Source organism: Misgurnus anguillicaudatus, chromosome 18, assembly GCF_027580225.2.
Source record: "Misgurnus anguillicaudatus chromosome 18, ASM2758022v2, whole genome shotgun sequence".
Taxonomy (NCBI): domain Eukaryota; kingdom Metazoa; phylum Chordata; class Actinopteri; order Cypriniformes; family Cobitidae; genus Misgurnus; species Misgurnus anguillicaudatus.
Window position 1 is genome coordinate 39,266,520 of NC_073354.2, and position 22,774 is coordinate 39,289,293.

The 22,774-nt window shown below is 38.6% G+C and overlaps 1 protein-coding gene across 3 annotated transcripts in view; it reads left to right on the top strand.

Moving 5' to 3' along the window:
- ipo13b (importin 13b) overlaps nucleotides 1-20,461 on the top strand; it is a 53,053-nt gene extending 32,592 nt beyond the window's left edge. The window contains exons 7-21 of one of the 3 annotated variants that reach the window (XM_055185772.2): nucleotides 475-595; nucleotides 740-887; nucleotides 1,011-1,192; nucleotides 1,280-1,306; nucleotides 1,498-1,632; nucleotides 4,604-4,753; nucleotides 5,083-5,163; nucleotides 5,271-5,408; nucleotides 5,493-5,589; nucleotides 10,730-10,782; nucleotides 13,701-13,767; nucleotides 13,853-13,911; nucleotides 16,440-16,529; nucleotides 18,863-19,044; nucleotides 19,127-20,461. In XM_055185772.2, coding sequence (XP_055041747.1) covers nucleotides 475-595; nucleotides 740-887; nucleotides 1,011-1,192; nucleotides 1,280-1,306; nucleotides 1,498-1,632; nucleotides 4,604-4,753; nucleotides 5,083-5,163; nucleotides 5,271-5,408; nucleotides 5,493-5,589; nucleotides 10,730-10,782; nucleotides 13,701-13,767; nucleotides 13,853-13,911; nucleotides 16,440-16,529; nucleotides 18,863-19,044; nucleotides 19,127-19,223 — 1,627 coding nt within the window. In that variant the 3' untranslated portion in view covers nucleotides 19,224-20,461. Of the gene's footprint in view, nucleotides 1-474; nucleotides 596-739; nucleotides 888-1,010; nucleotides 1,193-1,279; nucleotides 1,307-1,497; nucleotides 1,633-4,603; nucleotides 4,754-5,082; nucleotides 5,164-5,270; nucleotides 5,409-5,492; nucleotides 5,590-10,729; nucleotides 10,783-13,700; nucleotides 13,768-13,852; nucleotides 13,912-16,439; nucleotides 16,530-18,862; nucleotides 19,045-19,126 lie in introns of those variants that run through there. The other 2 variants (XM_055185773.2, XM_055185774.2) reach the window with 2 other exon arrangements.
- The last annotated feature ends 2,313 nt before the right edge of the window (nucleotides 20,462-22,774 follow it).

A 22,774-nucleotide genomic window follows, 5' to 3' on the forward strand; every position in this document is an offset into this window, starting at 1 on the left:
AGTGAAAAAACGTGCTGTATAAATGCAATTAAAACGGAAAGAATTGAATCAAATTGAATGTTTGACTGGTTTTGTGTAATAGATCACGATTCTGTCCTTATTAAGGATGGTTATTTTTGCATGTGCGAATGTTTTTTAAAACGCAGAAAAGTGTTACTAGAGTATAATCTGAGACCATGTAAAAAATGTATGTCCTTTATAATGCAAATGAGTTGATCTCTTCACTAAATCGCAGTGTCGTGGTTGGATTGTGCAGTTTAAGGGATGATATTATCCCCTTCTGACATCACAAGGGGAGCCAAATTTCCATTACCTATTTTTTCAACTGCTTGCAGAGAACTAATTTACTGGGTTGTTCTTTTTTACATTTTCTAGATTGATAGAAGCACTGGGGAGCCAATTATAGCACTTAAACATGAAAAAAGTCAGATTTTGATGATTTGTGACCTTTTACCTGACCTTTGCTTTTTTTAGGGTGGACATATCCGACACACTGATGTACGTCTATGAGATGCTGGGAGCCGAATTACTCAGTAATCTGTACGAAAAACTTGGGCGACTCCTGACCAACACAGAACAAACAACATCATGGCAGGTACGGTATAGATATAATTCAGTCTTCATGCCCTTTGCTGTTTGATTAAACGCATTAATGCACAGATGTATGTATGTATACACTAGCACAGAGATGAACTCAAACACAACAAACGCTTATGATGTTTTGTGTATTTTGTTCCAGCACACAGAAGCGCTTTTATATGGATTCCAGTCAATCGCAGAAACGATAGATGTAAACTATTCAGATGTCATCCCAGGTCTCATCGGCCTCATCCCAAGAATCAATATCAACAACGTCCAGCTGGCCGACACAGTCATGTTCACAATCGGTGGGTGTCATTCTCTTTATCATTTAATGCAATTGGACTTTAATTAATTGATACTTTTACACTTTATTCTACTGCTTGGTCTGAACCCTAATTGTAATACCAGGTTTTCACACATCTCTGCAGGTGCGCTGGCCGAGTGGTTGGCAGATCATCCTGTGATGTTGAGCAGCGTCCTGCCGCTGGTCTTACAGGCGTTGGGGAATCCGGATCTCTCCGTCTCCAGCGTCTCCACGCTGAAGAAGATCTGTAGAGAGTGTAAATATGACCTGCCCCCGTACGCCACCAATATAGTCGCTGTGTCTCAGGTATCCCAAATTCTCCTGTCGTTGCAAACATATACATATAGATTGTACTGTTATTAACTCTTTCTGTCTTTGTCTGTCAAACATTAGGAGGTGCTTATCAAACAGATCCATAAGGTGAGCATGTTTATTTACTTAATTAATACATTTGTCTGTTTTGGTAAGATGATGAGCTAATTATTGTTATAGTTATTATAGCCATGAATATATCAGTTTACCTCTGAAACTCGTCTGAAATCATCAAGCCACTTTGGTTTGGACATGATTTTATACTATGTCCATTTTTAAATCTCTCTCTCTCTCTTTAGACGAGTCAGTGTATGTGGTTAATGCAAGCTCTGGGGTTTCTGTTGTCTGCGTTGCCCGTTGAGGACATTTTGAGGAACCTGCACTCTCTGATCACCCCTTACATCCAACAGCTGGAAAAACTCGCAGAAGAGACGGTAAGATGTCAAACCGCTCGTTCTCTCTGGACTTTTCTGTCAACATGTTGGGTTTGTTTATCGGTGTGTTGGTTTGGCTCAGTTCCACATGAACAGACCCTGTATCCGCGTGAGCGTGTCATATGCTGGAACATTTCTCAGCAGGAACAGATTGGCATCAGTCTGGACACTGGAAGAGCGAACCGCAGGAAAAAAACAGCTCAGGACTGTAGAGTTCCAGTGATAGACCAATATATTGCAGTGTCTTATATATCAGTCGATATTTGTTTTAAAAAAAATTGATCATATTGGCCGATAAATCTTTTTAAGTGGCCAATACGTCTTTCTGTTCCTTAAATTGGTTTTTCCTAATTGAAAAGACACTCTTATGTAAAGACAAAGTCTGACAGACGTAGCTGCTTTTTCATCAAAGATTTGCGTAGAAGTTTAGCGTTATTTTCTAAATGTCGACAAATCACTATTGGGAATTGACGCCGTTTCCATTAACCAATGTAATGCGACTAAAACTTAATTTTGCCGTCTCGCAATAAGTCATATCGCAATATGTGCCGCGCAGACCGACATGCGGATGACATCAAAATTCAGCGAGAGTGAGAGATGTTTTCAAGTCGCATAATGTGGCTTTTACCCACGTCAAGTGACTTTTTTAATTGAAAAGACACTTGTATGTAAAGGCAAAGAAGGCCAGACTTAGCTGCTTTTCCATCAAAGATTTGCATAAAAGTTTAGCGTTATTTTCTAAATGTCGACAAAGTCATGATTGCAAATTGACGCAGTTTCTATTGACCGATGTTATGCGACTAAAACTTAATTTTGTTGTCTCGCAATATGTGCCGCGCAGACCGACATGCGGATGACATCAAAATACAATGAAAGCGATATTTGTTTTCAAGTCGCATATGTGACTTTTACACAAGTCAGGTAATTTTCTCGTATGTAAAGATAAAGTCTGACAGATGCAGCTGCTTTTCCATCAAAGATTTTGCGTAGAAGTTCTTGCGTTATTTTCTAAATGTCGACAAAGAACCTATTGTGAATTAATGCCGTTTCCATTAACCAATGTAATGCGACTAAAACGTAATTTTGTCATCTCGCAATAAGTCATCTTGCAATATGTGCCACGCAGACCAACATGCGGATGACATCAAAATACAGCGAGAGTGAGATATGTTTTCAAGGTGCATAATGTGACTTTTTTCTAATTGAAAAGACACTTCTATGTAAAGAGAAAGTCTGACAGACGTAGCTGCTTTTCCATCAAAGATTTGCGTATAAGTTTAGCGTTATTTTCTAAATGTCGACAAAGAAACTATTGAGAATTGACGTCGTTTTGATTAAACGATGTAATGCGACAAAAACGTAATTTTGTTGTCTCGCAATATGTGCCGCGCAGACCGATATGCAGATGACATCAAAATACAGCAAGAGCGATATATGTTTCAAGTCACATAATGTGACTTTTGCGCACATCGGGTGACACTTTTTCTAATTGAAAAGACACTCGTATGTAAAGACAAAGTCTGACAGACGTAGCTGCTTTTCCATCAAAGATTTTGTGTAGAAGTTTAAGCACTATTTTCTAAATTTCGACAAAGAAACTATTGCGAATTGACGGCGTTTCCATTAACCGATGTAATCCGACTAAAATGTAATTTTGTCGTCTCGCAATAAGTCATCTCGCAATATGTGCCGCGCAGACCAACATGCGGATGACATCAAAATACAGCGAGAGTGAGATATGTTTTCAAGTCACATAATGTGACTTTTTTCTAATTGAAAAGACACTTGTATGTAAAGACAAAGTCTGACAGACGTAGCTGCTTTTCCATCAAAGATTTGTGTAGAATTTTAAACACTATTTTCTAAATGTCGACAAAGAAACTATTGCGAATTGACGGCGTTTCCATTAACCAAATTAATCCGACTAAAAGTTAATTTTGTGGTCTCTCGATAAGTCATTCCAAAAGCCATGGCGACATCATACGTGCTGCACAGACTGACATGCGAATGGCATCAAAATACAGCGAGAGCGAAATATGTTTTCAAGTTGTCAGGTGACTTGTAAATGAAAAAAAACATTGCAGTTTTGTGATATGTTCCTTTTTTCAAATAGCCTGAAAAGCACCTCACCTGAGCGTAAAAACTTTTTGCGATATATGGGAGTTGATTGTGAAATTGCCATGTTTCCATTGAGTGCATTTTCATTTTGCTATTTTAATTTAAGTGTAATGGAAGCGCAGCTAGTGAAATAACAAATCATTATTCACTTTGTAATGAGATCCTACGTTGTGTAATGCATAACAACACTTTAAAAGCAGTATATTGGCCATTAAAAAGCTTGTATCGGTCGACCGCTACAGAAAAGAAACCTTTTTACTATCCACCTAACAACTAACCAGATCATCGTAGCATCACCCTGGCAACCACACACATAACCAAGCAACATTCATATTTTTGAGAAAATAAACAAATGTATTGTTGCATGCTATTTCTTTTCCAACATATCAAACTGCATATAGTAATCCGATGTGAATCATTCCTATATTTGTCTTTCCTGTCTCTCCCTACAAGCTGCATGTCTATTTCTGACTCTCATCCTCTCAATGAATTTCTCCTTGTCTGGTCCTTCCCAGAAAGACATTACATCAGCCTCAGTAAACAGGCTGTGACCGTGCGATCACACAGTGACCCCTGCTGGTGACACATACACACAGATCACATATTCAGCTCGGATGATATTTTTAGTTGCTATAGTACGCTTGAGTACATTTCTTTAGATATTATTTATGAAACAAATAGTTTTACCTGGATGAACCTTACAGTAAGAAAATATAAACATCTAACTAGTTTTAGGTTTAACTAAAGCTGGCATTGCACCTGTCCTGCTTCTAAGATTTACGGTTTGTATGAGTTTGTGATGTCATAAATTAAAGACGCTGTGTTTATAGTTTCTATAAAATTGTGATTTCAGCCAAATCCTTCGAATAAATTGGCCATTATTCACATCCTGGGTCTGCTGTCTAACCTCTTCACCACACTGGACATCTCCAAACAAGAGGAGGAGTCAGGAGAGAATGCCCCGCCCATCAAATCAGCCCCACCTCAAGCCGGGCCCAACCCTGTAAGCCCCTCCCAACTTTCTTCTGTTACCCGATGCAAACGTTTCCATAGCCCTTTTCACACAGATATTACAGAAAATGCGTGCAGGATTTTTGGTTCATTTCCACTTCCAATTATTTTCTTGAACCTGTTATGCATTCACACACATAACGTAAAGATCCCATGACGTATTTAAAGTCATGCACTTTTCCACAACATCCGAAGTTTGCATATTATCCGTGATTTTTCTCTCGAGAAACCGTGTGCGTGTATTTTTGTTTATGACAAAATCATAATGCTGTGTGAATGGAGTTCATGTGTCAGATGTTTAACTGTGTTTGTGTGTTTTAGGTGGTGGTGGTACTACAGCAGGTCTTTGCTTTGATCCAGACGGTCCTTAGTAAATGGCTGAATGATTCACAAGTCGTGGAGGTACGATTCATCTCACATCTCATATTCCGCATCTGCTCAAAGTCGATTTAGTGATTTCAACCATGCAAACACTTTCAGTTCATCTTAACTTTCCCTTTATCCCACAGGCGGTTTGTGCCATCTTTGAGAAGTCTGTGAAAACTCTCTTGCATGATTTTGCTCCCATGGTGTCTCAGCTGAGTGAGATGTTGGGACAGATGTACAGTACCATACCACAGGCCTCCGCCCTGGATTTAACCCGCCAGGTACTATAAATGCTGAATGATGAATATTGTACACATATTTGAGCTTCTTTAGTTCTGTTTTTAACTAAGTGTTTTTGCTTACAGATGGTTCACATATTTGCCAGTCAAACAGATCATTTTGCCCCGATCAAAGCGCTGTTTGAACTGGTCACCTCTGTGACTCTCACTATATTCCAGCAAGGTAAGCATACTGAGAATAGATGGCCGGAGAACCTGAAGGAAACCCTGTGGCTGATGTTTAATGTTTTTACTATTACTGTTTTCAGTTGAAGACCATGATTACACACACTCGCAAGTTCAGAAATGATGCCTTTGAACATATGTTATGACTTGATGTTTTTTTGTTGGACATTTTCACTCGATGATTGTCACAAGGGAGTTTTCAAACTTGAGATTTTGGTTTGGATTTGAGTGCAAACAAAATGCATCCTGTGTCTCTAATGTCATCACCTGGCGGCCATCTTGCCGCGGGCAGCTCGCTCACTCGTGGCATTGAGTTTTAGTGGTGCAGGTGCTTTTAGATGACCATAACTTGCTCAATTTTCTACCGATTTTTAAACGGTTTGGTTTTTTTCACAAATGTTATTAACGTGGCTATAATTCTGGATGCTTTAACATGTTTCATGAAAAAAAATTTTTTTTAGTATAAGTATGCAGTGTCATAGGTACATCTTTGACGTTTATAACAAACCAAACCGTTTGAGGATCAGTAGAGGTTGAGCAAGTTATGGTCATTTAAAATGTGGACATTCCACTCAATTGGCCAGCAGCGTGGGCGAGACATCTATCCTTTATACATATCTATGGTTAGCACTGTGTATCGCCACCAGCCATTTTGACACAATCATAAATTGGGAATTATGCAGTCTGCCCCTCTTCACAGTTTTTATAGAGGGGATTCAGGCTACATTTAAAACAATGTAGCAAAAAACAAAAAAGTTTTTCCTTTGCTTTTTTAAAAATTTTTACATACACGTGACAAGGCTGTCAAATAGATCAGTGAAAGCAACTAAAATGCTGTATTACGTGTGCCAGGCCAGTAGATGGCGATGCTACTTTGTAAAGAAACATGAATGACCTGTGCACATACGCATTGTTCTACAGAGCGATAAATACAAACAATCAAGACTGCACATGCATCGAGCAGTTTTGTTTATACGGATAATGATGTAGATTTACTACATATGACCTTGGATTGTAAAGCGGCAAAAATGAACAGCAAAGAGGCATAAAAACTTTCTTGTTTTCTGTTAAAATTGTTGTCTCGGAAACCTGACAACAAAGTAGTCTCACTCTCATAAAACAGAGATGAAAGAGAACCGTTTCTTTATTTAAATAAACACTTCACCAAAGTTAAAAAATAACTGATCGTCATTTACCCATCTTTGCATCATTTTAAAACTGAATGCTATTATTTTTTATTTGACGTGTCAAATTTGAATTCTGGAAGTGATTACTAATGATGCGTACACACCAAATGCGAAACTTTGCGTTCCTCGCTCTACTCGCGGGATTTTAACTTTGAGTCATGAGAATTTTCCGCTTGAATTGAATATTTTCAACTTGTGCAGAAGACACGTTAAAGCGAATAGAGTGTGTTTGCTGCAATCCCGCTGCACAATATGCATCATTCACATCGCCTATTCGAGTTGAGTCTATTTGAGTCTATTCGTGTGTATTAGCATCCGTTCGCGAGTCAAGGTAAGTCTATTCGAGTCGAGTCTGTTCGAGTCTAGTCTATTCGCGTGTATTAGCATCTGTATTAGCATTAGCGTCTATTCGAGTTGAGTCTATTTCAGTCTATTCGAGTGTATTAGCCTCTGTTCGCGAATCTATTCGAGTCGAGTCTATTCGAGTCTAGTCTATTCGAGTCGAGTCTATTCAAATCTATTCACGTGTATTGGTGTCTGTTCGCGAGTCAAGGTAAGTCTATTCGGGACGAATCTGTTCGAGTCTAGTCTGTTCGCGAGTCGAGTCTATTCGCGTGTATTAGCGTCTGTTCGCAAGTCGAGTCTATTCGAGTTTTGTCTATTTCAGAATATTTGAGTGTATTAGCCTTTGTTTGCGAATCTATTTGAGTCGAGTCTATTCGAGTCTAGTCTAGTCGAGTCAAGTCTATTCAAATCTATTCACGTGTTTTGGCGTCTGTTCGCGAGGCGAGTCCATTCGAGTCGAGGCGAGTCCATTCGAGTCGAGGCGAGTCCATTCGAGTCGAGGCGAGTCCATTCGAGTCGAGTCGAGTCCATTCGAGTCGAGTCGAGTCCATTCGAGTCGAGTCGAGTCCATTCGAGTCGAGTCGAGTCCATTCGAGTCCAGTCCATTCGAGTCCAGTCGAGTCCAGTCCATTCGAGTCGAGTCGAGTCCATTCGAGTCGAGTCGAGTCCATTCGAGTCCATTTCGAAACAATCATAAATTCGGGAATTATGCAGTCTGCCCCTCTTCACAGTTTTTATAGAGGGGATTCAGGCTACATTTAAAACAATGTAGCAAAAAACAAAAAAGTTTTTCCTTTGCTTTTTTGAAAAAGTTAACATACACATGACAAGGCTGTCAAGTAGATCAGTGAAAGCAACTAAAATGCTGTATTACGTGTGCCAGGCCAGTAGATGGCGATTCTACTTTGTAAAGAAACACGAACGTCCTGTGCACATACGCATTGTTCTACAGAGCGATAAATACAAACAATCAAGACTGCACATGCATCGAGCAGTTTTGTTTATATGGATAATGATGTAGATTTACTACATATGACCTTGGATTGTAAAGCGGCAAAAATGAACAGCAAAGAGGCATAAAAACTTTCTTGTTTTCCGTTAAAATTGTTGTCTCGTAAACCTGACAACAAAGTAGTCTCATTCTCATAAAACAGAGATGAAAGAGAACCGTTTCTTTATTTAAATAAACGCTTCACCAATGTTAAAAAATAACTGATCGTCATTTACCCATCTTTGCATCATTCTAAACGTGAATGCTATTATTTTTGATTTGACGTGTCAAATTTGAATTCTGGAAGTGATGACTAATGATGCGTACACACCAAATGCGAAACTTTGCGTTCCTCGCTCGAGGCGAGTCCATTCGAGGCGAGGCGAGTCGAGTCCATTCGAGTCGAGTCGAGTCCAGTCGAGTCGAGTTGAGTCCATTCGAGTCGAGTCCAGTCGAGTCGAGTCGAGTCGAGTCCATTCGAGTCGAGTCGAGTCCATTCGAGTCGAGTCGAGTCGAGTCGAGTCCATTCGAGTCGAGTCGGGTCGAGTCCATACGAGTCGAGTCCATGAGTCGAGTCGAGTCCATTCGAGTCGAGTCGAGTCCATTCGAGTCGAGTCGAGTCCATTCGAGTCGAGTCGAGTCCATACGAGTCGAGTCGAGTCCATACGAGTCGAGTCGAGTCCATGCGAGGCGAGGCGAGTCCATTCGAGGCGAGGCGAGTCCATTCGAGGCGAGGCGAGTCCATTCGAGGCGAGGCGAGTCCATTCGAGGCGAGGCGAGTCCATTCGAGGCGAGGCGAGGCGAGTCCATTCGAGGCGAGGCGAGGCGAGTCCATTCGAGGCGAGGCGAGGCGAGTCCATTCGAGGCGAGGCGAGTCCATTCGAGGCGAGGCGAGGCGAGTCCATTCGAGGCGAGGCGAGGCGAGTCCATATTAGCGTCTGTTCACTTCTATTAGCGTCTATTCGCATCTTTAAGCATCGTTTAGTGTCCATTCGAGGCGAGTCGAGTCCATTCGAGGCGAGTCGAGTCCATTCGAGGCGAGGCGAGTCCATTCGAGGCGAGGCGAGTCCATTCGAGGCGAGGCGAGTCCATTCGAGGCGAGGCGAGTCCATTCGAGGCGAGGCGAGTCCATTCGAGGCGAGGCGAGTCCATTCGAGGCGAGGCGAGTCCATTCGAGGCGAGGCGAGGCGAGTCCATTCGAGGCGAGGCGAGGCGAGTCCATTCGAGGCGAGGCGAGGCGAGTCCATTCGAGGCGAGGCGAGGCGAGTCCATTCGAGGCGAGGCGAGGCGAGTCCATTCGAGGCGAGGCGAGGCGAGTCCATTCGAGGCGAGGCGAGTCCATTCGAGGCGAGTCCATTCGAGTCGAGTCCATTCGAGTCGAGTCCATTCGAGTCGAGTCCATTCGAGTCGAGTCCATTCGAGTCGAGTCGAGTCCATTCGAGTCGAGTCCATTCGAGTCGAGTCCATTCGAGTCAAGTCGAGTCCATTCGAGTCGAGTCGAGTCCATTCGAGGCGAGGCGAGTCCATTCGAGGCGAGGCGAGGCGAGTCCATTCGAGGCGAGGCGAGTCCATTCGAGGCGAGGCGAGTCCATTCGAGGCGAGGCGAGTCGAGTCCATTCGAGGCGAGTCCAGTCACGTCTGTTTGTGTCTATTCACGTCTGTTCGTGTCTATTCATTGACTTTGTATGTAATATACTCACGCAAATCGTTAAATTGGTTTCTGGTGTGTACGCCTCATAAGGCTAGATGAGCGTTTGGTACAACATGAGGGTGAGTAAATGACACAAGTTTCATTTTTGGCAAAGCATGAAAAAGATTGGTAATTCCCAATCTCTGAAACAGTCCAAACAATCGCAAGAAGTGTGAAAACTGTCTAACACAAAAGTTAATATTGTCTAACATGTCCTGCCGCTTGTTCTTTGCATGTATTTTCAGATACGTTTGTCCTCCAGAGCTCTTATCCTTCTCCTGTTTCCTAATCTTAATCACATCATTTCCAAATAAGCACAAATGAGACCAATAACATTCTTATCTCGAGCAGGTGACTCGACCCAGAGGACCGGTGCTGGCCTGTGTATTTATTTGTCCTTTGTTTTCTGTAAAAGGGGCGGGTTAAGGTTTGGTGGGGTTGGGGTTTGAGGGCGGAGTCTTGTTTGGAGTGTGGGAACAGCAAACGGGGGGAAGTTTGGGACTGACTGCTACCTTGCTGTCCGGGGTGGCCGTGGGAACCAAGCGCTCACCAGCCATGTGTTAGGACGGGCCAGTCGAGAGTACGAATTGAATTTATAGAAAATTTAAAAACAAAAAAGTTGATCATCACAGTAACAGGTGCCTCCTGGGTTCCCACTCCAAACCCACAGTTTTATTAATTTTTTATGTTTCTTTTCTTTCTCTCCTTACTTCTTTATTATTTTCCTCGGTTGTTTCTCCTCTTCAGAACGGACTCATTTATCTGTGTTTTTAATTTCCAAGTCGTTCCCTCCTCTTTCTCTGCCCTTACTTCTGTCACACGTGCGATTATTTCCTTTCCACATGACTGTTGGATCTGTTCTGTTGCTGTTTGTATATATTCTTATTCTTATTATTTCTTAAGTTTCATCTTTATTATATTTTAGGCCCCAGGGATCATCCTGATATTGTTGATTCATTTATGCAACTCCAAGCTCAGGTGTGTTTTTGGTTTCTTATTTCATTCACTTTGGGTTTCAATCTCGCTGTCTCTTTCTTTCTTTCTTTGTCTTTCTCCTCCCTCTGTCCTTTGTTACCGGGTCTTTTCGGACCCGCGTTCTGGTCGGGCTGTGGAATTCTGCTATTGGATGACTGACAGGTCTCTCATCCAATAGAAATGGTCTACGCCGTTTGCTCTGTGAAGATGTTACGACATCACATGAGCATTAAGCTGGTGGGATTTATGGGAGTGTGCTTAACATTTTGTCAGCATGCTAATGCTAACAATAAGTGCAGTCGACCAAGCCATGTTGAGTAGAGTTGAAGTTAGGAAAGATGAGCAACATAAAAGACAAAAAAAATTTTTTTTGTGAGTTTGGACTAATTTTTTGTGCATTTGAATTATAAAGTAATATTGAATGATTAATAAAGTATGACATCACAGCCAGTCAGAACAGTGCATGATAAAAAGATTTTGTATCTTTTCAAAGCTGCAATTTATAACTTTTCAGTTTAAAAAAACAAAACAAAAATCTGTTCTTGAGTAAATCAGTGACTCCGTTTACATGCACAGAATAAGCGGATAACTATCAAAAATCTGCTTATTATTTTACAAGCAAATCAATAAATAATGAGTACTACAAGAAGATTTGACAGGTTTTTCGCAGGCAGTGATGTTACCGCCTAGGGTTGCATAACGATTAATCACGATTAATCTATTGCAGAATGAAGGTTTTGTTTACATCATATATGTAAGTATATTGTATAACACTGTATAAATAAATACACACATATGCATGCATATATTTAAGAAATATTTACATGTTTATATACATTTGTATATTTATGTATATTTAAATATAAATATTATTACTTAATATATAAATATATATTTTTTCTTAAAATTATACATTCATGTATAATCACAGTTCACACGAATATATCGTCGCTGTCCTTCTGAAAGCTTGTATGTCCAAATTCACTATTTTTCAAGAAACAGAATAAACACTGTATTTTTTAACGATTACACACTGTGTTGTCCAAGTTGACACTTTTAATACTTTTTATTGATGGAATATTTGCAAAACCCACTGACAAACATAAAGAGTGATCAATAATAATGAGTTATGACAAAAAATGAAATTCACAAAATATGGAGATACAAGGTTTCGGAAGGACAGCAACGATATGATGTAAACAAAAACCTTTGTTCTGCAGTGGATTGATCGTGATTGATCGTTATGCAACCCTATCACCGCCTAAAGTACATCTAGTCTTTCAAAATGCCGACGGGAAATCTGTCTTAAGCTATACTGTTGCATCTCTTCTCATGTCTGCAAAACCTTTTCTTCACACTCAGAGACATGCGCACATGATCAAAACTGCGATAAAGCCAGTTAAGATGAGCAAAATGGTAATGAGCAAAAAGCTACCTTTGCTGATAATTTTTTTTGCTTACGCCATTTATGGGCTTTCCCCCGAAAAAAATTTTTTACGGTATGACCCCACACATTATCAGTTTATTAAGCATAATCAGTGTAAGACTTATCCCAAATCACAACGGTGAGCTTATAATAAAGACAAAAATTAGAGTTTTCAGCAGTGCTTTTCAACATCTGAATGGATTAAATACTGGTGAAGAGATGACTTAAAACAGGTAAGACATTAGCATCATGATTTATGTTGAAACATTTGCGTTTTCATTTAATCAGAGCAAATGTGGCAGATATATTACTACTGTAGTTCAAATGACATTTTTTGGATGTATGACTATTAATGTCAGTGTAGAAAATGTGTAGACTTTAAATATCTATTTAAGATTAGGTGTAGATTAATTCTCATTTAGAAAGCAAATCACAATCTACAGACTATTAGACCTTGTTGTAGATTTGACTTCTAATTTTAAATATAAATGTATAGCTGATATCTCTGTCTCTATTATTGACTAAATGTTAATTTCAATATATAACATTTGACTTGTCTTATCCTGCGTACACACGAAACGTGAAGCATTGCGTTTCTCGCTCTACATTACTCGCGGGATTTAATATTGTGTCATGTGCGTTTTTCGCCCGAGTTGAATATTTTCAACTTGCGCAAAAATGCGTTTGAGGCGAATATCGCGTGTTTTTGCGCCAATCACACCGCCCAATTTGCATAATTCGCATCTGCCCGCACGAGTTTGCTTCTATTCACGTCTATTTGCGGCAATTTACGTCTATTCACGCCTATTCGCATCTTTAAATGTCTTTGCATTGACTTTGTATGTAATCTACTCACGCAAATCGTAAAATTCGCTTTTGGTGTGTTCAGATCAGTGGTCAAAGTAAAAAAGGTCCATATCCCACCAGCCATCCCTCACAGAGTCATCCCAGCCCGAAACCAATGAAACCCTAAATTAATTCATCTTAATTAATTAATTAATTGATTCAAATGAATTGGCTCTCTCTTATTTTTTGTTTTTGATACTCATGAAATTTTCATGAGGTTCCCTCTGTCTCTCTCTCTCTCTCTTTCTCACTTTAATATCCTCTCATCCTCAATAAGTTTCTTAATGCATCAGTTGTCTTTATTCGTACATGTTACTTAGATTTCTGTTGCATTCAGTCCAACTGAGCAGAGAAAGTAGTGATCGAACAGTTGAAAAAGCAACAACAACGCTTAAAAACTTAAACGATCATCATACCTTTAGTTTCTATTGAGTTAAATTTCAGTGTTTTAGTTTTTTTGCTGTTGATTTTCTTACCTGATCTGTTTGCATATGAATACGTTTGGTTGTTTTTCCTAGCTGAGGTGTAGAGTTAGACAGATAGAGGGAGTGAGCGATGGAGGGTGGGCGGGGCATCTGAGTGATTGACAGAGTTCCAGGGGCGGGGTTTGAGTCATGTGCTCTGTTCATTGGCTCTGTCTGATTCGTAGGCCCTCAAACGGAAGCCCGATTTATTCTTATCAGAGAGTCTTGATGTGAAAGCAGTATTTCACTGCGGTAAGTCTTTTAAATGTAGTAAAGACTGTTAATGCTTGCGTGTTTATGTAGTTATCTTTCTAATATTGCCGTCTTCTGGCCGCAGGAGTGCTGTCGCTAAAGTTTCCTGAAGCTCCCACAGTCAAATCCACCTGCCTTTTCTTTGTAAGTCAAAGGACGTCATTGTGAGAGACATAAAAATACCTGAAGGTCTACTCACACTGAACGAAACAAGAGTGAATCACACTTTGGTGTTTTGAGTTTAATCAATTTGCTGTAATGCTAAATAAAAACCAGTTTCCCAACATGGTTAAAATTTAATTTTAATGATAACTCCACCCCCATAATAATAATATATTGATTATTTACTCACCTCCATATTATGTCTTTCATGTATAACTCATGTCAATATGAGTTATATTAAATAATATCCTGGCTTTTCATTGCTTTATAAAAGAATTGGGTCTCATTCATTAAGCATGCGTACGCACAAATTTGTGTGAGATGTGCATACAGATGCTTTCACGAACAAAAACGTCAATCACTTGATCTCCTGTCTGTTTTATTTTAGATATGGATGCATGTCTCTATCATATTAATTAAATGTCATATTTGTTAACGCATCCAATACTTCTTTAATGTTACTCCGGTGGACACACATCACTGGCTTCCTACAGCGACAGCAAAACCTCCCAAATAAAAAATGCAAAGCAAAATAAAACTTTCCCAATAATAAATATGATCATGGATTTCTTTTCGAGCTCTCTTGCTTTTATGACAAACTGCTCTAAAATTTTCTGTGGAGCAGCGCTGCACTGCGGAAAGCCCTTATATGGAGCTGGTTTGGGCATGTTTTATGCAAATTACCAACCTCGTGAACGCTAGTGCTATGTTCAAAATATCGATACGACGATACATCGTCATGGATGCCTGCCGATGCGCGCATCAATACAGCACCTTCCGTATCGATTCGGATGCACTTTTGAAAGTAACGCAACGAATCGCTGTTGATCCGTGATGCATATTGAAAGGACGCATGTGTCCCGTGGAGTACGTAGAGTTAAAGGTAGCGGGGTATACTTTCACTTTGCATGTCTGTCTCGCTGGAGCATGTGTCTGCATAGCGCGCGGGTATTTAAAATCAATGAGTTCAGTATGAAAGCAGATATTTTAGCCTATACTACAGCAAAGGGCATTATTAGCCACTCTCTTTTATAAAACAGTACTAACGCATTTGAGAAGTAACACGACAAAGATTTGCATGTGAAAAGTGTACGTCTGGAGAAGAGATACAGAATTACTTCAAACTATAGCTGACACATTAATAATCTGATTTCTGCTAAATAGTATTAAGTCTGACTGCATGTTTATAGATATATTCATAGATAATAATTAGAATAATTACGTGAGAGACAAATAAAATGCCTTGAATTATTATTGAATGAGACCCATTGACTGATCAATGTTTTGTAGCTACAAAAAACGCATCCGATTTTTCATTTGACGCCATATTTGAATCTGAAGCTGTTTTTGTCTCTATTATGACTTGTATGTAATGTTAAATCACATTTTAAAAAAAAGGAATAGTTTTCTCGCAAACCTATGATGGATGGAGGATTTTTTTCTTTGAAATTTTGTTTTTTATTCAATGCTGTCATAAAGCAAGGATATTATTTAATAAAAGTGTATATGTGGTTGCTTAAAGGAATATTCCATTTTCTTAAAAGAAAAATCGTTGATGTCTTTCTTTGTTCAGTCGAGAAGAAATTATGTTTTTTGAGGAGAACACTGCAGGATTTTTCTCATTTTAATGGACTTTAATAGAGCCCAACATTTAATACTTACCTCAACACTTAACAGTTTTTTTCAACGTAGTTTCAAAGGACAATAAACAATCCCAAACGAGGCATAAGGGTCTTATCTAGTGAAATGGTTGTCATTTTTGACAAGAAAAATAACAAATATACACTTTTAAACCACAATTTCTCGTCTAGGGCCGGTCATGAAAGCGTCAACGTGACCTCAAGACGTCACAGTGGACAAACGCAAAACTACACCCCAGTGTTTACAAATGTGTTGAAAGAGGGCCGTTCCTACGTTGTTGTATGTCAACTGATACTAATTAATGTCTTTGTGTCAGTTTATTGTTTACAATGGTCCGCAAATTTGCGTTTTATATATGTAACACGTGACCTTCCTACGTCACTACGCATTTACGTTAGGTCGCGCTGGACCAGATCTAGACGAGAAGTTGTGCTTTAAAAGTGTCAAAAATGAAAAACGTTTCGCTAGATAAGACCCTTATGCCTCGTTTGGGATCGTTTATAGTCCTTTGAAACTCCGTTGAAAAAAACTGTTAACTGTTAAGTGTTAAGTATTAAATGTTGGGCTCTATTAAATTCCATTAAAATGAGAAAAATCCTGCAATGTTTTCCTCAAAAAACATAATTTCTTCTGGACTGAACAAAGAAAGACATCAACATTTTGGATGACACGGTGGTGAGTAGATTATCTGGATTTTTCTTTTAAGAAAATGGAATATTCCTTTAAAGAAATACATAAACATCTTGGATAATAACATAGGGATTTTTATTTTGGGTGGAGTTATCTTTAACATTTGTCAGTAGACCACGAGTTAAATATCTTTTGAAATAGTACTAGCATGCAATGTTCAAATGTGGTTTGATCTGCAGACGGAATTACTACCACACTGTGCAGACGTTCCTCCAGTTGGTCGGGTCGTGCAGGAAGACGGTAAACTGCTCCTGTTAGCTGTACTTGAGGTGAGGAACACTGCTTTGTCACACAACTAGTTTCATGTGAACTGTTTAACTCTTTCGCCAGCACCAGCAATTTTTATGATTTTCACAAGTTTAGTGCCTTCCAGATTTTTTTTTAAAAAATGTGTAAACATGCAATATGTGAAATGAAGGAACAGACTCTCTGGTTTCAAACACAAAACAAGTTTCATCCTATCTTCATTCTCAAATATGGGTACATTTTGAGTAAAAAGCTGAAATAATTGGATTTTTGTTGGAGATCAGATTACGAACGATGATCAAAGCGTACACAGAGTTTTTCCTGTTTTTGAATCAGTGGATGCTTCTGTGTTTTATAAGTTGGGTACGAGCGCCACCTAGTGGATAATAGCGGAAATATGAATTGCTGTAAAAACTCTTTGTTGGCAGGGAAGCGTTTTCTCTGAATTGACGAAATAACTCGTAAATGTCAGGGAAAGAGTTAACGTGAAGGTTTGTGTTTTCAGCCAGTAGCTGTGTTTTCATTACCCTTTAAATTGAAATAGCAAATTCGCACAATTCTCCAATATATTGCACTTTTTTGCACTCTGATGGCAATTTAAAAAAGGAATATCGCAAAACTGCAATGGTAACAGGTCACCTGACATGCGTAAAGGTCACATGATAATTTTTTTAAATATGGCACAGTATGTTTGGTTGGAGGACAAGACAGAAGAGGCGTGTTTATCTTCATGTGGCATCACAAGAACTGGCAAGCGCATGACATTAAAATACCATAAGAGCGATTTGGGAGTCAGCTGCTCTATATGTGACTACATTTTGATGTGGTCTGCGTAGTGCCGTATGAAGTCGAACACACCCGTCTTCGTGGTTTTTCGGACTGACTAATCGCAAGACAACAAAATTATATCTTAATTGCTTAACATCTGTTAACGGCAACGGCATTGTTTCGCATTTAGTTTTGTTGACATTTAAAAAATAATGCTTAGCTCTTTCCCCGCCATTGACGAGTTATCTTGTCAATTCGCAATACCGCTATTATCCACCAGGGGCCGGTTGCACCAGCTGTGCGTAAGTTACAACGTAGCTTAGTTACGACGTAAATGGGCACTAAGTTACAACTTACGCACTACTAAATTTTTTTGCGTTGCACCATTAAACTTAGTTTAAACGTAAAAATACGTTGTAACTTAATATTTACGGAAGCCTCTGTCCATGAATAACGATTGGAATAACATGTCATCCAGATTATATAACATCGATGAGCTCGTATTAATTATGAAGAGCCGCAAATTCGTCAACGAGTTTTCAAGAACTGTTTAATTTTCTGTGTATCCATCAATTGAAATAAGATGTAAAATTTCTTCCTGTTTATTTTCTCTTCCATGTGTGGGATATATATTTTCAATTAAAAGTGTAATGTTTTGAGTTCGATAACATATGCTTTAACGTTTTTTTTTAACTTTCAGTTTAGGCGAGACAAGAATGAGCTTGAAATTACGTACTGTTCAGACTATTTCCTGTTTGCCCATTATAAGGCTTGTGATTGGGTTAAGAAAAATAAACGTCATTCTATGCGACAACGCATTACTTTATGGAGAGCTTACGACCTACTAGCTGCGTTCTGCCTTAAGAACAAGTGGTGCAACCGAATTAAGTAAAGAGTTAGTTATAAACTAGCTAGTAGTTACTTAGCCTCTAGTTTGGACTTTACGTCCCAGTTTAAGTAAGAACTTACGAACGACTGGTGCAACCCTACCCAGGTGGCTTCTGCAACTTATAAAACGGAAGTAAACAGCTGTATGTCCGTTTAAGTTTTGAGGATCGCTCTGCATCTGATCTCTATCAAGGGTCAATTATCTCGGCTTTTTGCCCAAAGTTTGGTGTTTTTTTAAGAAACTTACCTATATTTGAGAGGTGATAAAAAGAGAACAAATGAAGGTAGGATGAAACGTTTTTATTTATTTATTTATTTGAAAGCAGACGGTCTGTTCTTTCATTCGGGATGTTGTATGTTTATATATTTAAAGAAGAGCATTTTCTGGGAGGCATTAAACTTTTTTGAAAATCATGAAAAAAGTGTCACCTCACATGTGCCCGAGTTTGCCGATTTGTGACCACCCTGTCTGTAAAATCCAAGCTAAAGTTTTATAATCTAATAATCAAAGTTTGATTTCAAATTGATTTCAATCTTACTAAAGATATCAAGGTTTTATTTTCACAGAATGTTCTTTACATTATTTACAATGATTTTATGTAGAAAACACTACATCACAAAAAAGACTTCAGCTTGGTTGTCACGGTTTTGATTCCAGAGATGTCTTACACCCAAATACTTTTGTCTCTTTCTATATTAGGCTATCGGTGGACAGTCGTCTCGCAGTCTCATGGATCAGTTCGCAGAGGTTCTCTTCTCTCTAAACAAACACTGCTTTGCTTTGTTGACGGTGTGGCTTAAAGAAGCTCTGAGATCTCCGGGCTTTCCGTCCTCGCGCGTCTCGGATGAGCAGAAAAACACCTTCAGCCAGCAAGTGCTCAGGTGAGAGACCTCGCAGAAGTGCAACCCTAAGAGACGTCAAAAATCTGTTTGCTGTATAAAATCTGTAATGTTTTTGTCTCAGGGAGCGAGTGAACAAGCGTCGTGTGAAAGATATCGTGAAGGAGTTCACACTGGTGTGCCGCGGACTTCACGGGACCGAGTACGCCGCTGACTACTGAACCCATCGCACCCACCGATACAGACTCTGAGGAAACCCAGAACTACAACTCCCAGAATCCCTTGCTGCAATGCGTAAATGACACGCTGTCAGAACTGTGATGGAACGAAGCGCATGCAGCTGCGGCCGGATCGGGATCTTCCTGTAACTCGTCCCCTCTCTCTCTCTCGCTCTACCCCCCCTCGCTCTCTCACTCGGATGTTTTGGGGCGATCTGAACACTGAACATCTTTCCTGCATCCCGCGGCATGTTCGCTGTATTTTATTCTCCCATGTTCTCGATCTTCCAGGGCTCTCGGGCTGTTTTCCCTGTGAACGTTGGCATTCGTTTGAACGAGGAATCGTGTTGGTTCAATATTTTTTATTTTGGACATAATGAAATGAAAGCATATTTATATATATACACATATAAATATAAATATATATATATATAAACACGTACATTAGTAATCTGTTGGGTGGTGGTGAGTCTGTGTGCTGCTAACAGAGAGAGGGACCAATGCTTTATATCTGTCTAACCCCTCACGCTCCTCTGGAAAAATAGTGAACATTTTTTTAAATTCGATGATTATGATTGTTTTTGATATATATACTGTAAAGTCAGCAGCATATTTTGGGTCTAGTAAAGATGTTACACAACTAACAAATGAGAGGGAGAGAGAAAGGCAACATAATGTCTCTGAAAACACTGGAACCCTCCCAAAAATGTACATGATTTTGATCTTCATACAATGGATGTAAATAAGGATGAAGCGACCATAATCCAATATGAATACATTAAAATGCTACAGATTTATTTACTGAAGTCATTTGGGATCACATGAAGGTAAATTATGACACAAATTTTATTTTTGGGTCATCTGATTTAACATTTGAGTTCTGATGCAATTCCCCATCGCATCTTTTTATGCCACATGTAGCTCTGTGATTGGTTGTGCATGCAGACATCTGTACAAATACTTAAAAAACTTTGGAGTGCACATATCAAGGAATGATATGCATATTGTAGTCCAGAATGGTCTCTCTCTCTCTCTCTCACCCGGCTGCTGCCTGCAGATATGTAGCATGTGTGTTGTGTTACATACGAGTCAAGAATGTGTCAATCAGTGGACGAGGGCCATTCTGTCGTGTTTGTTTACTAGTGAGTCACAGACTGAGAACAAAGGGAGAGTCAAATGTACATTAGCTCTTTTCTTTTTTTGTACTTTGTTTTAATTTATTAAATACATCTATGATGGCAGCACGTGTTTCTGTGGTCTGTTTATATGAATAGAGAAATATACATCACCGAATAACAACACCAAGCTCCACAGGTTTTTAAAAGTACTTTATTTTAAAGGGGACATATCATGAAAATCTGACTTTTTTCGTGTGTAAAGATACAATTTGTAGGATCCGAGCCACTAGAGGGCGCACGTTCAAAACAATGATGTAGATTAATGACGCTCTTAAGAAGTGTGAATGATGGGATTTGTTGTCTTTAACTCAACCGCTGATGGCCATCAATCAGACGTGAACAAGAAATCTTGTCACCGATAAGGTAAAGTAGGCAAGTTTTATAAATGTTGCGTTTGATGACATTGTTTTTATTTGATTATGGTAGTCATAGATGTCACAGTATTAGTCCAATGTGATAGTGTGTTAACACAGCACAGAATTAAGTGTTCAGATTAATGAATTTACCATAAACAAGCGAGTAGCCCGACAGACGCTATTACTTCCGCATTTGTCCACAACATGTTGTCATGTGGTTTCTACATCAGTTAAGGCGGTAACGTGGATATTAACGTCATTTACAGGCGACTGCAGAGTTTGCCCCATGTCACTGTTTAGAATGGCAAATTTTCTCATAATTTACAAGTAGTTGAAAACATAAGAGATATTTTTAGTAATCAGCTGGAAAAAATATATAACACTGACCTAGTGGATTTTGCATATTTTACTGCAAATATCTTACAAATTGTATCTTTAAGTGGTGTAATTGGGTCCCCAGTGCTTCTTTTAACCTAGAAAATGTAAAAAAGATCAACCCAGTAACTTAGTTTTGGTAAACCATTCTCTGCAAGCATGTGAAAAAATAGCTTTTGAAATTTGTCTCCCTTTGTGATGTCAGAAGGCCCCTTAATCTGCACTACCCAACCACTGCACTGCCATTTAGTGCTGAGATCAGCTCATTTGCATTAAAAAGGACACACCTAAAAATGGCATATTTTTGCCCACATCTACAAAGTGGCAATTTTAACATGTTATAATAAATTATATGTAGTGTATTTTGAGCTAAAACTTAACTTACGTACTCTGCGGACACCAAATATTTATTTTCTTTTTTTTAAAGTCTTGTGAAATGTCCCCTTTAATAAAAATCAGATAATAATTTTATTAGAATTAATATCTAATAGTTAGATTCATATTTTACTTTAAAAATGATTACACGCTACATTTTACATTTATGAAATATATTATATGGAAGTATGGGAATTAATCAAAGTCTTTTTTTAGATTCCATAGAGTAGCTGTCCTTCATTTAGATGACCATATTGCCTATTCGTTTACTTCATCAGAGTATGTCCATTATTTAAGTTAGAGTTATAAGCAATTTATTTTTGACTTGCTTCAAACATCTTCAGATCAAATATACAAATTTAAGAACATCAATTATCAGTGTGTATACTTCATGTAACACCACAGCACAAGTTTAAATACCAATAAAACGATGATAATATAATGAACACCACTGTTTTTTTTTGTGGCCTGAGGATTCTAGTTTTGGGTAACAACCAACCTGAAAAAAAAGTGTTAACAGGAGCCAGCATATATGGGTCAGTGACAAAAATGGTTTGGCAAGATGAGAAATTTAAAAAACTTGTTTTAAAAGCATTCATCGGGTTTATTTCAATGCACAGTGTATTTACGTTGAATTTATGCAATACAAAATACATTTGCACCATTTTTATAAAAGTTAAGACTAAATGGACCTGAAAATGTCAAATGGTGTAACAGACGAATTGCCCCAAAGAATGAGAAATATGAAATATTTTATCCACCTTTATGGCATGTGAGCATAATCATAAAATAAATCATTTTAAAATATAATTTTATTCGTTATTTCTACATTTTTAATTTGTTTTTATAATATTTGTCCTGACATATGCTGAAAACAGCTCTGTTTTCTAAATAATCTTTGACAAATGATGTAAAAATGTATGTAAAAAATCATATTACACTAAGCTAGATGATTATATTTTATTCCACATTTTTTCTGAATATATTTATATTTTCATTTTTTTTTAAATACTAGTTACACCAATTAACAAAGACCAGTTACACCACATTGACATTTCTGCAATTATCCCCAAATATTCTTTCAAAATAAAATAAAACCAGAAATTTTAGACTTGGTACTTAAAAAAGAAAATGTATGCAAGTAATCTGCAAATTTATTTTGAAATTTTAACCCTTTTACATTTAATTGAACCATACGGACACAAAATAATTAACGTCATGTCATTGACCCATATAACAAATTACATGGGATTAATTTTTAACCCTGTGA